The sequence below is a fragment of the Dermacentor silvarum genome, chromosome 9, assembly GCF_013339745.2.
Source record: "Dermacentor silvarum isolate Dsil-2018 chromosome 9, BIME_Dsil_1.4, whole genome shotgun sequence".
Lineage (NCBI taxonomy): Eukaryota > Metazoa > Arthropoda > Arachnida > Ixodida > Ixodidae > Dermacentor > Dermacentor silvarum.
In genome coordinates this window covers 38,879,660-38,894,183 of record NC_051162.1, presented here as the reverse complement: position 1 = coordinate 38,894,183, position 14,524 = coordinate 38,879,660, and the positions used below count along the sequence as shown (strand labels likewise).

General features: G+C 46.6%; 1 protein-coding gene across 1 annotated transcript in view; it reads left to right on the top strand.

The window, feature by feature from the left end:
• Positions 1–14,524, top strand: part of LOC125939818 (uncharacterized) — a 151,213-nt gene that overhangs the window by 35,858 nt on the left and 100,831 nt on the right. Inside the window, exon 2 of the mRNA XM_049655269.1 lies at positions 10,550–10,601. Coding sequence (XP_049511226.1) covers positions 10,550–10,601 — 52 coding nt within the window. The remainder of the gene's footprint in view (positions 1–10,549; positions 10,602–14,524) is intronic.

The following is a 14,524-nucleotide window of genomic DNA, read 5'->3' as shown; positions in this document are numbered from 1 at the left end:
TTCCTTAGGAAATGCATTCCAATAATCAAATGTTTACAGCACGCTGGAAGAACGATGAAAGCGGCCACGAAAGAAGAATCTCCAATGGTAATTCTTACATTACATCTTCCAGTAGGCATCAGTAATTGGCCGCCTGCCATCCTTTTGTCAGGTACTGTTCATGGTGTCTTTACTTTCCACAGGCGGAGAGCGAGTTCCCGGCTTATTAGAGAAGTCAGCCCCAGTGTCAACTAATGTTGTCACTGGCTGCCCATCCACGAAAACATCAAGGACTGCGCTCACAATTTCTTCGGGGTCGGTGGTTATCGGCTTCTCGGCCTTCTGCAGCGGGCGAGTTGCAGCAGGCCTGCAACCTTACCCCCAGAGTTCGCCACCTTCAGTTTCCCCGGCGGGGGTAGGCGACCTTTAACCTTGAAGGTCAGCAAAAGCACGTCCCGCAGGCATCTGGCGTGGCGGGTTTGGAGAGCGCGTCCGACGGCCGAAATCGGTCCGATCATTGGGGCACGGATTCTTCATTCCGGTGTGCTATGGGAGGTCCCTGAAAAGCAGCGTCGTTACGGCGTAGCAAGGAGTCGTCCTCTGCACGTCGGCCATCAGACCACGGACGAAGAGGTCGAAATGATGTGTCGCGATGCCAGCAATCGCGCGAAATATGGCCGGCACCTCCGCAATTAAACAGAGAGGGCGGTTATCGGCGGTGTGCCACGCGTCGGATCTCCGAATTTGTGACCCTCTCGTTGGGTCGTTTTGCGGCGTGGTCCAAGGCGCGGCGAATGACGGCTGCCGGTACGACTGCATTGGCATCAGGGGTGCGCGCCTCAATGCCTCCTCTTGCGGCGGCGACCAAGAAGCGGCTCTCGGAGGCTGGTTGTACGGGGGTGTGGTTGTAACGAGTGGGGAACACCGGACAGCGGCGGCGTAACTCATGGGACGCTGGTGTACGTGAAGATTGGCTGCTGGTAACGCCTGTCTGATTTCGTCGCGTACCACTTCGGCGATTGACGCGATGGCGCTATCTAGTGACGGTGTCAGGATCAGGCGAACTTTTTCTCTGACGAGCTCTCTGATCAATTCACGCAAGGGGCTATGATACTATGGAGTCAATGTGGCGGCATTGATTGCGGTGCTGGTAGACAGGTGATCGTACTGCCTGTATCGTTGATGAAGGGCCCGCAAAATAGCCGTAGCCTCTTTGATATAATGAGCGACGGTGGCTGCTGGATTCCGCACAAGCTCCGCGAACAACTGCTCTTTTGCACCTCGCATGAGGTAATGTAACTTCCTAGCCTCTGTCATGTTCGGGTCGGCTCTACGAAAGAGACGGGCCACGTCTTCGGCGATCATCGTGACCGACTCATTGGGTTGGTGCACCCGTAGCTACATCAACTGATGGGCGCGGCCGCGTCGGCCGGAACTTGCAAATGTATCGGTAATTTTCTGCCGAAAGTCATGCCATGTCGTTAGGCTAGCTTCGCGGTTCTCGTACCAAGTACGGCCACTGTCGTCAAGCGTGAAATAGACGTGGGAGAGCTTTTGCTGGTCAGTCCACTGGTTAATCTGTGCGACGCACTTGTACTTGTCAAGCCAGTCTTCAATTTCTTCGAAGGCTTCGCCGCGATAGCGATCGGGAACCAGTGAATGAAGAACGGTTACCTGTTGTTGGCTGGGAGACCGACTGCATTGAGGTGCTTGCGGTCGGCTGGTTTCGGCCATTGCCAGATGTGTGGAGCTCCTGGAAAGTAGTGGTTAAAGAGGGGAGAACTTCGAGATAAGGCCCAGCCGTCGACCACTGACGCGATGTACAGAGGTCGTAACTGGTGACAATGCGTCCGGGCTAGATGAACGACTCCCAGAGTCGTTCATCTAGCCCATTTACCTAGAGGCCGGAGCCTCAGGCGTGGTCAATATCCCGCACCTCCACCACTGTCGCGGTACAACGCCAAGAGAAGACATGGAGACGTTCTTCAAAAACAGCAGGACAACCTGTTCAAGCTTGGTTTGGTTTGGTTTCGTGCCTATATAAATAGCACAACCCACTACGGGGGATTGGCCATGAATCGGGCGGCAGTGGGAAGAAAAATGATGGATACTTAAATGAGATTGTCTTACTTAAGAATGAGATAATAAATGAATTCAAATCGCTAATAATAATTTTCATACTATAGCATCTTAAAATTTCAAGCAAATATTTTTGTTGTCTTGTGAAAGAAAAAAATTAGCATGGCAGTCACCTTGTTTCTATTACAAACTTAAATATGGCATCACATACGTTCCTAATACAGTGTCCTAGTGCCGACGCCCCCGGAGATAGAATAGGTAGCGTAATGGTCAATCCAAGTTGGCGGAGGGGACCTTCTAGAAGTCGTTTTCTATGCATGGTGAACCTACGACACTCTATAAGGAAATGATCCACAGTTTCGGGTTCATTGCAATAAAAGCATTGAGGGGAAGGCGCCAAACCGGACCTATGGGAATAGAACTTTAGCCTTGGTATTCGGCAACGCATTCTAGTAAATGAAACTTCAAATTTTCTTGTTGAACACCATCTGCTGTGCCAAGGAAATCTAAGGTGCTGAAAATCGGTGTTATTGAGTACACATGATTTGGCCTGTTCTTCTTGGACAGAAAATTTTTTAAATCTCCCAGAAGTGACGTATGCCGAAGGTCATAGGATCCTCAGTACCGGGCCTTTAAGAGATGCCGCAGCTAGTGCGTCTGCTGATTCGTATAAAGTGAGCCGCACGTTCCCTGGAACCCATACCAGATGGATAAGGCGTAAATGTTGGGGTATGGATGAAGAAATTCTCGAAGAATGATAGATGAATTGGGCACTGATAAATCGGAGCAAACAGACAAGGAGTCGGTTAAGATTACGGCTGAAGTAATAGATGTGGGAAGTTTTCGTAGAGCTAGGATGATCGCTGATAACTCCGCCTGAAATATTGGCGTAAAGTCGGGTAGTCGAAGGGAGAAAGACCGATTTTTAGATGCCGGAAAAATACCCACTCCTGCCTACTCTTCACTGACAGAAGCATCTGTAGCTATTACTGCATTTATTTGGAGGTTCTCGAGGTGGTCATCTAACAAACTTTTTAGGTATCGAATATGCAGGAGTTGAGCGTTATTAGGAAATATATCATCAAATTCAACGCTTACTGTCGCAGTAGGGAAATTTTGAAAATCCACATCACGCATTGATATTTGTAATGGCTCTAATAGTTTCTCCACAAAAGCTACCTGGGGACAATGCAGTCTGGACAATTCATTCTCAAGGAATGCAGTCGGTTGTCTAATAAACATAATAAACATATAGATATGCTTCTCTGGGGAGAAGCATATATGTTCAGTAATGTTTGGACCGTCAGTATACGAAAACGAGTTTGAAGAGAAGGCAGGTGAGTTTCATGATAAAGAATATTATTCGCTACATATTTTGGAAGGCCGAGACATAGACGTAGTGATTCGCGTTCTAAAAGAACCAGAGGGCGTAATTTATAAGTAGGACCTCCAGAAAATAACACGCATCCAAACTCTAGAATGGGGCGGACATACATACAATAAATCATCAGCAAGGTCTCCCTGTGCATTCCAAAACGATTGCTGCTGACTCTTCGTAATAAACCAACTGCGCGTGCTCCTTTAGATGCGATGTATTCTATGTGCGTCTGCGAATTAAGCTTTTCTGTGTAAATCATTCCCAGATATTTTAATGATTGCACCTGCGGAATAATCTCCTGGCCATACGACAGTGTTATTCGGATGGGAAAAGTTAAGGGGGAAACAATGATTGCACTTTTGCTGACGTTTAGCGACATTTGTATTCCTTTTAGCCAAATTTCGATATGCTTCAAATACGAGTGCAAAGTTTTATATAAGCTATGTATATCATTTGATACAGAGAAAAATGCGATATAATCAGCGTATACGTATACCTGTACGTCATGATGTGTCCGGATGTAATTTAGTAAAATAATAAATAATACGGGGGAAAGTACTGCACCTTGAGGAACGCCCCTTGTCTGTTTGTAACTGTGAGAAGAAACACCGTTTTGATAGCAACAAATGTGCTTCCGCTTAGAAAATTTTGAATCCGTGTAATTATATACTGTGGGAGACTCACACTTTCGAGTCTGTTGACTAAGGTACTGTGATCGATACTGTCATACGCCTTCGCAATTTCTTATGTCCCTAAGGCCGCATACTGGTTGTTGCGGCGAGCGAGTTGAATTCGGCTCTCCAAGTCAACATGAGCACACCAAATTGAGCAGCCGAACCTGAATCCTATTCGAGATTCACTTAATATTTGGTTCTCGCCTATCCACCTATCGATGTGACCATACAGAACTCTCTCGATTAACTTTACGAGATTTGAGGTCAGAAAAATAGGTCTAATGTTGTCTATTGTATATCCATGGCCCGGGTTTTTGAGTAGCGGAATTATTTTGGCAACCTTCCAATCTGGATGAATCTTTGCTGCTTGTTTAATCGAGAAATTTATAAAATTCAGCAAATTCTGGGGAGATAATTCGAATATTAGTTTTATCATTGCTGTAGATATGCCATCAGGATCTGGGGCTGAAGCTGGCAGCATCTTTACCACTCTCATTAATTCTTCTAATGTGACTGCTATATAATCATTAGCTGTTTAAGGCGCCGGTATATGTTAGGGGCGAAGTGATGTGAATCAACGCTTTAAGCCTTCTGGAATCTCCTGCAGTGACTGTACCAATTCAGCGGAAGTTAAGCTAACAGATTCTACATTTGTCGGGGCTGAAACAATCTTTTTAGACCGTAGAAACCTAAATAGGGCTTTTTTATTACACGACTGCGATAGGTAACTGTAACGTTTGTGTTATAATTTTCTTTCGCTGTGTCAACTGTTTGCCTGAATGTAGCTGCAACAAATTTATAGTCATTCCAATTACGTGGACATTGATTATAAAGTAACTTTCTCCAGGCTGACTTTCTTCCTCTATATTCGCGTTCGCAGTCCGGATACCACCATGGTGAATAAGTACCCCCTTTAGTTCACTGTATACTGAAGCTGGATTTTTGTAACTGTCACAAATCACTTGACACAAATTAACTTCCTTAAGTTCATCATTCAGGCCAACCTGTTTATTTAAAGCTGATTGCAGTGAATCTTGAAATTTACTATAGTTAAAAAAGCTCTTCGACCAAATTAAGTATAGTTAAGATGCTTTTCGACCAAATTAATTGGTCGCATGACTTCAAACATTATTGGAAGATGGCCCAGACGATAGCAGACCAGGAGAAAATTACACAAACCGAGCTGGAAAAAGTTAGGTTTAACACCGAACGCGATTTGCCGGATACATAAGTTGGGGTTCTCGATTTTACACAGTTAAGATTATTTGACGAAACCAAATCCAACAATCTTTTACCACAAGAGTCCGACCGATAACCCCATGATACGTGGTGACAATTAATGTCACCAGCTATGATTAGATCCTTTCTGCAGGCTGCAAGCGCGGCATCAAGATAACCTGTATTGAGAACTCCTGTAGGAAAATAAACATTGACCACCGAAAATGGGGTGCATTCAGGAAGCGTTAAATCCAATGCTATAATCTCACTTTCAGCAGAAAATGACTGGTGACTAATTTTAGCTCTATGATAAATTTTTGTTGAGATGAAAAATGCTAATCCCCCTCTACGAGAAGGGCGATCTAGACGAAAAATGCGATAATTCGTTAAATGAAAACTCTTTTCTGTGGATAACCAAGTTTCTTGCAAAATAATCAAATCAGCAGAAAGTTCTTCACGGAGATATAACAGATCATCGGCTGCAGCAAAAATGGAACGACAGTTCCACTGCAGAATTTTCAAGCTTCCTATGTTTACGCTATACCGGCAGTATTTACTGCCGTCTGTAGAATGTTATCCTTTAAGCTGTCATTTTGACTCTTTTTAGTATTTAGTTCATGAAGGGTAGTTGCTCTCGGGGAGTTTGGAGAAGCACGACGTTTACGCGTTCGCGCATCCAAATCCATGTTCTCAGTGGTATCTGAACCGGTCTCGTGACTGTTAAAGCCCTCAGGTTCGACAGGAGCTGCGGGAACTGCGGTGTCAGCTGTACTGCGAGGCAAGGCCTCTGCCGATAGGTGTTTATATTTTCATCAGAAACTGCTATTCCAGAAGGAACACTTGGACTCTCAGTAACACGCAAAAGTTGCGACAACTGAGAAGTGAAAATTTGCCCAATTGTCTCTGAAAGGTTCGTAAAAAAACTGTCAAGGGGTTTTGCCATAGCCTTCTCTACAGCTGCAGCTACAACATAACCAAGAGATGCATCCATCGCTTTGGAGTGACGAGCAGCAACTTCAGCATAACCACATGATTTCTCTAGTGCAAGGGCACGAGTTTCACCACGCGAACACCGTTTCCTTTCTATAATTTGTATAATTTCAAGCTCTTGGTCTCTCGCAGGGCATTTCGTTCAGTCCGCAGGGTGGGAACCTTCACACAAACCGCATCGTTCGCTCTCAGAGGAACATGTTTTTCCATCGTGACCTTCTCCGCAAATACGGCACCGAACATCAGACCTACATCCCTTAATATTGTGGCCATATCGCCATCACTGAACGCATTGCACTGGGCGGGGAGAAGGTGCTTCCACCTTCTATAATAAGGGCCACGCCTTGATCTCTGACGGCCTAGTTGTGTCTGCAAAGGTGACAATGACCGACTGTGTGGGGACTCTTTGATTATCAGAAACGCGTGAACATCGGTAGACTGAGACGGCACCTGCCGGGGAGAACATCTGCAGGACCTCGGAAGCACACAGACTCGCGTCGACTCCACGAAATAGCGCCTTAACGCGACCTAGATGAGGTGGAATAAAAGTCCTCACCGGGTGATTCGCGAACATTTGGCACTGCAGAAGGTCGGAGACACAGGTCTGGTCCGGCGAACTGCATTGAATGCCCCTCTGCCAAACTGTGGAACATTGGTTATGCTTTGGAGGTGCGGGGTTGGTTTCCGCAGCTCTTCCTGAGTCGCCTTTGGATTTTTCACGCGGATGAGTCCCCCATTGGTCGGCACTAGGGCCACTGGAACGCTGTGAATGCCACTGCGCAAGAAAGCCTCTATAGGAATGTCATTAGTGGGAAGCGAAGCCGTCCACAGGAAAGACCTCTGGCCGGGAGAAGAAAGAGACATTAGGAACTCACAATCAGATTAATTACACAATCAGAGGAAAGTACTAAACAAAGCTAAAAAACATAAACCGCGCGACACTTGACTAATTCCCCGCAACACGACTCGAACAGCACGGGCACGGGGTGTAAACAGAACAGAGACACATCTTATTCGTCGTATGCCAAAATCCCACTGACCCACTAGATGAAGTCCGTTAATGTCCCCATCGTTGTTGTCGTCTGCCTACAGCACACTCGTCAATATTTGATCACGTCTGGAGCACAGGAGAGATCGCAGAAGCGTGCAAGACAGCATGGGTGGTGCCAGTGCTCAAGTCCGGAAAGGATCCTGCATACCTCGCCTCATATCGGCCAGTATCGCTAACATCAAGCGTATCAATGTTGATGGGAAGACTAATATGTATGAGGTTAACATTGTATCTTGAGCAAGAAAATAGACTGCCATCGTACATGACCGGATTTCGTCCGCAGTTGAGTGCCCAGGATAGTGTTTTGGATTTACTTAGCCACATCGAGCACCATTGCATGGAGGGCCTATCCATGCTCGCAATCATTATGAAAGTTGACAAAGTATACGACTGTGTGCTTCATACAGGCATTATCGACGGACTCCGAGCCATGGGCATCTCGGCTAGAGCACTGCACGGGCCGATTTTTGCGGCCCGGGCCCGGCCCGGGCCCGGAAATAATCTACGTTACCCGCCCCGCCCGGCCCGCCTCCCATTTACCTTAAGCCCGAGCCCGGCTCAAAACCGGCCCGAACCCGGCCCGAGACCGAACAATACATGTTTTTCAGAGTTGAGAAGCCCGAGAATACTTCGCAGAAAGCCCGAGCCCGGCCCGGGCCCGCGTCAAAAAACCCGAGCCCGGCCCGGGCCCGCGTCAAAAAATCCGAGCCCGGCCCGGGCCCGGGTGAAAAAGCATACGCCGTGACCGAGCCCGGCCCCAGCCCGTGAAAAAAACTGCTCTACCCGGCCCGGCCCGGCCCACGGGCCCGGCCGGGCCGGGGCTTTCGGGTAAGCCCGAGCCCGTGCAGTGCTCAAATCTCGGCAAATGCTCTTCGATTCGTTCATGAATTTCTCAGAGATCGATGTGTCCAGGTTAAACTCGAAAGTATAATGAGCGAAAAACGGCGCATTTCCCTCGGCGTATCACAATGAAGTGTTCTATCTCCCTTGCTTTTTAACGTCTCCATGGCCAGCCTTCCAGGTGCACTGAAAGTAGGTCGGACGGCAGTTGAAATGTCCATCTACGCAGATGACATCTGCATTTAGATCTCGGGGTACCAACACAAACGTTTGGCCCGTATAGCCCAGGGCGCAATCTCCATAATCGAACACCGCTTATCGACGCTTGGCCTATTTTTATCAGCGGAAAAATATTCCTTCATGCTTTTTCCGGGAGTGAGATGCATGTAAACACGGCTGACGCTGAATATCAGGGGGCATCCAATTCTTCGTGCAACGAATGTTCGATTCCTGGGCGTCACCATCGAAAGCGAGCTACTATGGCGTCGAGCAGTCGAATGTGGTGTGGCTGCATCACTGCAAAGAGTCAACGGACTTCGTCGTTTGGCAGGTGTACGTTAGAGAAACAATCATATGTCCATGCTAACACTGAACGCGGCACTGATAACAAGCCGTATTCTCTATCAGCTCCCACTGATATCACCATATTGGAGTCAATTCGAGCGCTTGGAGGCCGTGTACAGAAAGGGACTTTGCTTGGCGATGGGAGTTCCACAGGCAACAAGAAACAAGAAAGTCACTAATGAAGCAGAGTCTCTCCCACTCCGCCTCTTGGCATCTCTCCCACTAAGCCTGTGTGACTCATGGATTTACCCGCGAAGAAGCGACGCTGTTGTACCGCAACAGGACCGACTCCGCGTACACCCCAGCTTGGTTATTCAAGACTGGGCTTTGCGCTTCCCCACTCGGTGCCTTCTGTGGTGACATTGGCGACATCGAACATTTCATTTTGCTATGCCTGCAGTTTGACACAGAAAGAAAAGCGGTGGTCGACACCCTGCAAAAAAGCGGTCTCACACAGAGGACCTTTGAAGACGTCGTTTTCCCTGGAGGGCCCGTGGCAATCAGGAAGAGAGCGCAACGACTGCTGATAGCCTTCCTGCGAGGCACGGGGCTCATCGACACCTGGAGACACACCCCTGATCTCAACTCGAAGGAGGATCAGGCGGAGCAATGGCCGGCTATGTATACCAGGATAGCCCCGCCTGCTTCATCATCATCACCACCACCACCACCTTAAATTTTAATAATATGTATTCATGTACAACAGCAACCGCGGTATCACATGCTCCAGGGAGAGCATTTCTTGTTCCACCTGGTGAAATTTGCGGATGCGCCACTTCGAAGCCCGCTGGCACTTTACTCTGTATGAAACAGCAAACAATCGACTGCACCGAATCCGTTCCCAAACCGGTTCAGAGTTGTCGGCTGGTTTCCCAGTCGTAATAATTTAATTCCTTCACACTGGAACTCAACCAGAACAAACCCCGAATGCGCTGAACCGAACCGAACCAATATTCTTTTACGTTCAATATCTCTGTTCCGTAGAGACATTTGCTATGATTACGAAGTGTATGAATCTTCCAACTGAGTCACGTACAGCAACTAGCTATTCCTGGTTCAATGATGTCCGTAGGGATTCCAGTGTTTTGCAGAACTGTATGATGTGAAGGAGCACTAATATGACAAATTACCGTACTAGCAATGCTGATCGCATGTACAGCTTTGTAAATGTGATGTCATCACCAGCCCAGTTCAAGCTACAAGGAGTTTATTGCACAGCAGATTACAATGACACGATATTTATCTCGGCGTCTTTTCAAGCTTAAAATTCCTAAAAAATGAATCAAACAATTTATAAAATCCGTTTGTGAGAGTAGAGGTTCAAGGTAAAGCGTAAAATCTTGGAGAAAGTGTGCGAGCAGGATTAAATGTTCCATATATATTATGTATATTCTATAGAACATTATATATATATATATATATATGCATATTTCTATAGACGTTATATTCTATGTATATATAAGCACAAAACTCACATGCACTCGTATCCATAATATATATATATATATATATATATATATATATATATATATACGAGTGCATATACTACTGTGGTTAAACATTGACCTCATTGTTTAATTTAGAATGCACATTTGCATGTGGTAAACATAGCATATTCGATAAGTTCTTGAAAGGAGAGTACCAATAGCTTTATGCATGCACCGACTTTTGTATGTTTATGCAACTGGTGTACTTAGGTGTATCAAACGTAATAGTTATTTATTGCTTTTTCATTTATGTTCGCCGTCTTATAAATATGACTGTTGTTGTCTCCAGGGTTACCTGAACAAAGATTTTATCCATACAGGAAGTGTCTCCACAATCCCAGGTAAGTACTGCTTTTTATAAACAACACATTTGGTTAAGAAACTGGAGAAAAATAGTGGGCCGATTTTAATAATGGGGATGCCTGATTCTCGTATACCCTACGCTTTCATGACAGTAATTTGCAAGCTACGTGCAAGAAACATTTGCGGTGGACAACCTGCGAGGGAGTTTGGTACAGCAGTTACAGAGCGCGTTGGGTGGCATCAATTAAACATAGTGTCTTACGCAAAGCTTGTTGATGAGAGATTCGGTGCTTAGGTTGCAGGATATAGCCAACGGATGCAATACCCACATGAACAAAGAAACCGCATTTGTGTTCGTCGCCGTGTTCTTGTGTGTCGGCGCGCCTGATTGTTACAGCTAATTTGCACCTGGCGGTGACATGCTTTGTTCAGTGCGGATTCCAAGCACAAAGACGCAACAATTAGCTTTATAATCTTTGAATGGGAAGTATCGCACGGCAGCAGGACTTAGCAAGAAAATAGGCGGGCCAACGAAATTGCGCATCATTTCACGTTATCTTCATGTGTAAAATCTGGATGAAAGACTTGTCAGGTAATTAACAAGTAATGTTCGGCCCTCAGCAACTTTACTTTAAAACAGGTAATGTAGACTTAGGTGATGTAAAATGATGCCGTTGCTTTAAAAAAAAACCATCACCTTTCCTAAGAATCTCCCAAACTTTCTGCCTCTAAAAATCATTTTAGGAGGCACTATCGTCATTTGCCAAAAAATGGGGGAAAAAAATTTGCGACACACGGCCCGATAAAGACGACCTGCCACTGCAGAAAGGCTGCCCTTCAAACATATTCAAAGTCGCATTTCGCAAACATCACCGTTGTTCTCAATAGATGTCTTTACCGTAGCAAGAAACTCATCATGTGGTACACAGTAGAAGACGACCGCTCCGTCCAGAGAGATGGCCTTCCCTCTGAGCTCGTTACCACGAACGTGCTCGCAAACATCCATCGAAATTTTTGCAAGAAAGGAATCATCAACTGCTATTGAGTAGAACTTCATTTCATTTAATTTTGGCACTTTACCGAACCGGATTAAAAGAGGCAATGCATAAGGGCAAGTTGAACACGTTACGCAGGCATTTCACAGTAGCTTCGGCTGGTCGCTATCCAGCGCTTTAAAGCACTGTGACACGCGATTCGGTATTCGTCTGGTTGACACGGGGCGCTCTAAATGTGTTGAGCCGGCTCCATCTGCGCGATCGTATCCGGTCGAAAATGCTACGAGCCACTCCGACTCTCTCTGTGGTCTGAGTGGCTCCAAGATACACCAACGAACTCCGATAACGTGACGCCCGCAATTTCCATTTGTTGGGCGGCGGTCGCAGAAATAATCGTTTTTCTCGGGTCTGTGCTGAAGTCGCGCAAATATTCCATACTACAATATTGAGAAGTGTGCCGTGCGCGGGTGAACAGCGGGACCTTTTCGCGATGACGCCACGAAGCGGCGCAGGACGCATCAGGCATGTCGAACTGTCGAAGTGGGTGGAGAAAAACGCTGTACTGGGGGAAATACATAATGGGTTCAGGCCAGGCAGACACTTAGAGGATAATATGTTTATACTAACTCAGTTCATAGAGATTTCAGTAGCTCAGAATAGACATTTATCGATAGCATTTCCAGATAATCAAGAAACCTATGACAACGTATAGACAGGGAATTATTATGGAATATCCTTAAGCACGAAGGCATACATGACGATTTCGTGGAGCTGCCGAGGGAGGTATACAGAGACAACCGAGTACAAGTTGTATGGGAAGGTAGAAAAGGTAATAATGTGGTGGGAATTCACCAAAGACTGATGCAAGGATGTCCTCTGTCTCCATTGTTGTTCACGCTTTATGTTAAGAGCATAAAAAACGACTGGACAACATCGAATTAGGTTTTGATTTATCCTACATGTGTAACGGACAAATGGTGCCACAGAAGGTCCCTGGACTGATGTACGCAGACGACATTGTGCTACTCGCGGACAATAAAAAAGACTTACAGGTGCTTGCGAGTATTTGTGGCAATACAGCGACAAATCTAGGCCTTACGTTTAGCACAGAGAAATCAGGGATTATGATCTTTATTGAAGAGATGAGCAATTACGTGGTGTAATTTCAACAACAAGTCATACCCATAGTCAAGCAATATAAGTACCTCGGTATACATATAAACGAAGGAAAGAATTACTCAAGCAACAACCAATATAATCTGAAAATAAAGGAGAATCGGAATGCAGCAATAATGAAACAGAGATTACTGTGACACCACAATAAATATGAGGTACTGCGTGGAATCTGGAAAGGAGTAATGGTGTTCACTAACGTCCGCAAGTACTATTCTATACTTAAAATCGGATGCCTTGTCAGGGTTGAAGTTATCCAAAGATCAGTAGGCTGGTTGCTTTGGGAGCCCAGGGCAAAACCACAAATCAGGCAGTGCAGGCTGACATGGTTTGGGCCTCTTTTTAAGTCAGAGAAGCGCAAAGCAAAATTATTTTGAAGAAGTACTCGGGAACAGGGATCAAAATAAATAGGCGGCTAACGTGCACAAGTATCTGTACCTGAAAATCGTGACGACAGAACGGAGGAAGAGGTCAATCAAGTTGGCAACCAAGTACAGGATAATTCAAGCTGCAAATAGAAAACCAGGTGTCATCAGAAAGGAGTTGAGATAAATAGAGACAGTAAATTGGCAGCAAAGAATGAAAAAAGGACAATGGATATTTACAAAAATCACAAGAAAGAAATTAGAAGGGAAAATTTTTGCGATAACACTAAGAGCAGTGCCTTGCTATTTGAGGTTCGAGCCAGTTGCCTAAGGATGGAAACATACCGGAGCAAATATTCGGAACTAGATGAGGCATATGTATGCTGCGGCAAAAATCCGGAGACCACTCAACACATCTTTATGGAATGTGAAGCGATTCCCCCAGTGACAACAGTAGGTAACGTACACCTTCCAGAAGCGCTTGGGTTTAAAGTGGACGGATGCATAAACCGGTCGGTAGTCGAGATAAGCGAGAGACGTTTAGAGTATTGGTGGAAAAAAAGAGCAGGGAAGAGTAGAGCAGTGCACGGGCCCGGCCCGGGCCCGTTTTTACGTTGGGCGGCCCGCCCGAGCCCGATCAAAACTTTTATGACGAGACCCTGGCCCGGCGCGGGCCCGAAAATAATCTACGTTCCCCGCCCGGCCCGGCCCGCCACCCCTTTACCTTAGGCCCGATCCCGGCCCGAGCCCGACTCGAAACCGGCCCGAACCCGGCCTGAGACCGAAAAATAATGTTTTTCAGAGTTGAGACGCAAGAGAATAACTCGCTGCACGTTACATGCACACCACCAGAAAGTCCGAGCCCGGCCCGGGCCCGCGTCAAAAAACCCGAGTCCGGGCCGGGCCCAGGTCAAAAAGCACACGCCATGCCCGAGCCCGGCCCGAGCCTGTCAAAAACTGTTCTACCCGGCCGGGCCCGGGCTTTCGGGTAAGCCCGAGCCCGTGCAGTGCTCTAGGGAAGAGATTGATACGACCTGATTTGATCTCCTAGTCATAGGTACTCCCAGCAGTACTCCAGCAGTACTCCCAGCAGCACTCCAAGCTGGCCGCTTTCAACCCTTTGACGTGCCATCGGAGCCATTCTTTAGGGGTGGCCTTGACCTTCTTGGCCCCTTTCCGCTATCTACCTACGGAAATAAGTGGATAGCAGTCACTACCGACTACACGACCCGGTACGCGATCACTCGAGCACTTCCAACCAGCTGTGCAACCAATGTCGCCGACTTCTTGCTCGAAGACGTTATACTTCACCACGGCGCTCCTCGACAGCTCCTCACAGACCGGGGCCGCTGTCTCATTTCGAAGGTTTTCAAGGATCTCTTGCACTCCTGCGCTACAAAACACAAGTTCACAACGGCGTACCTTCCT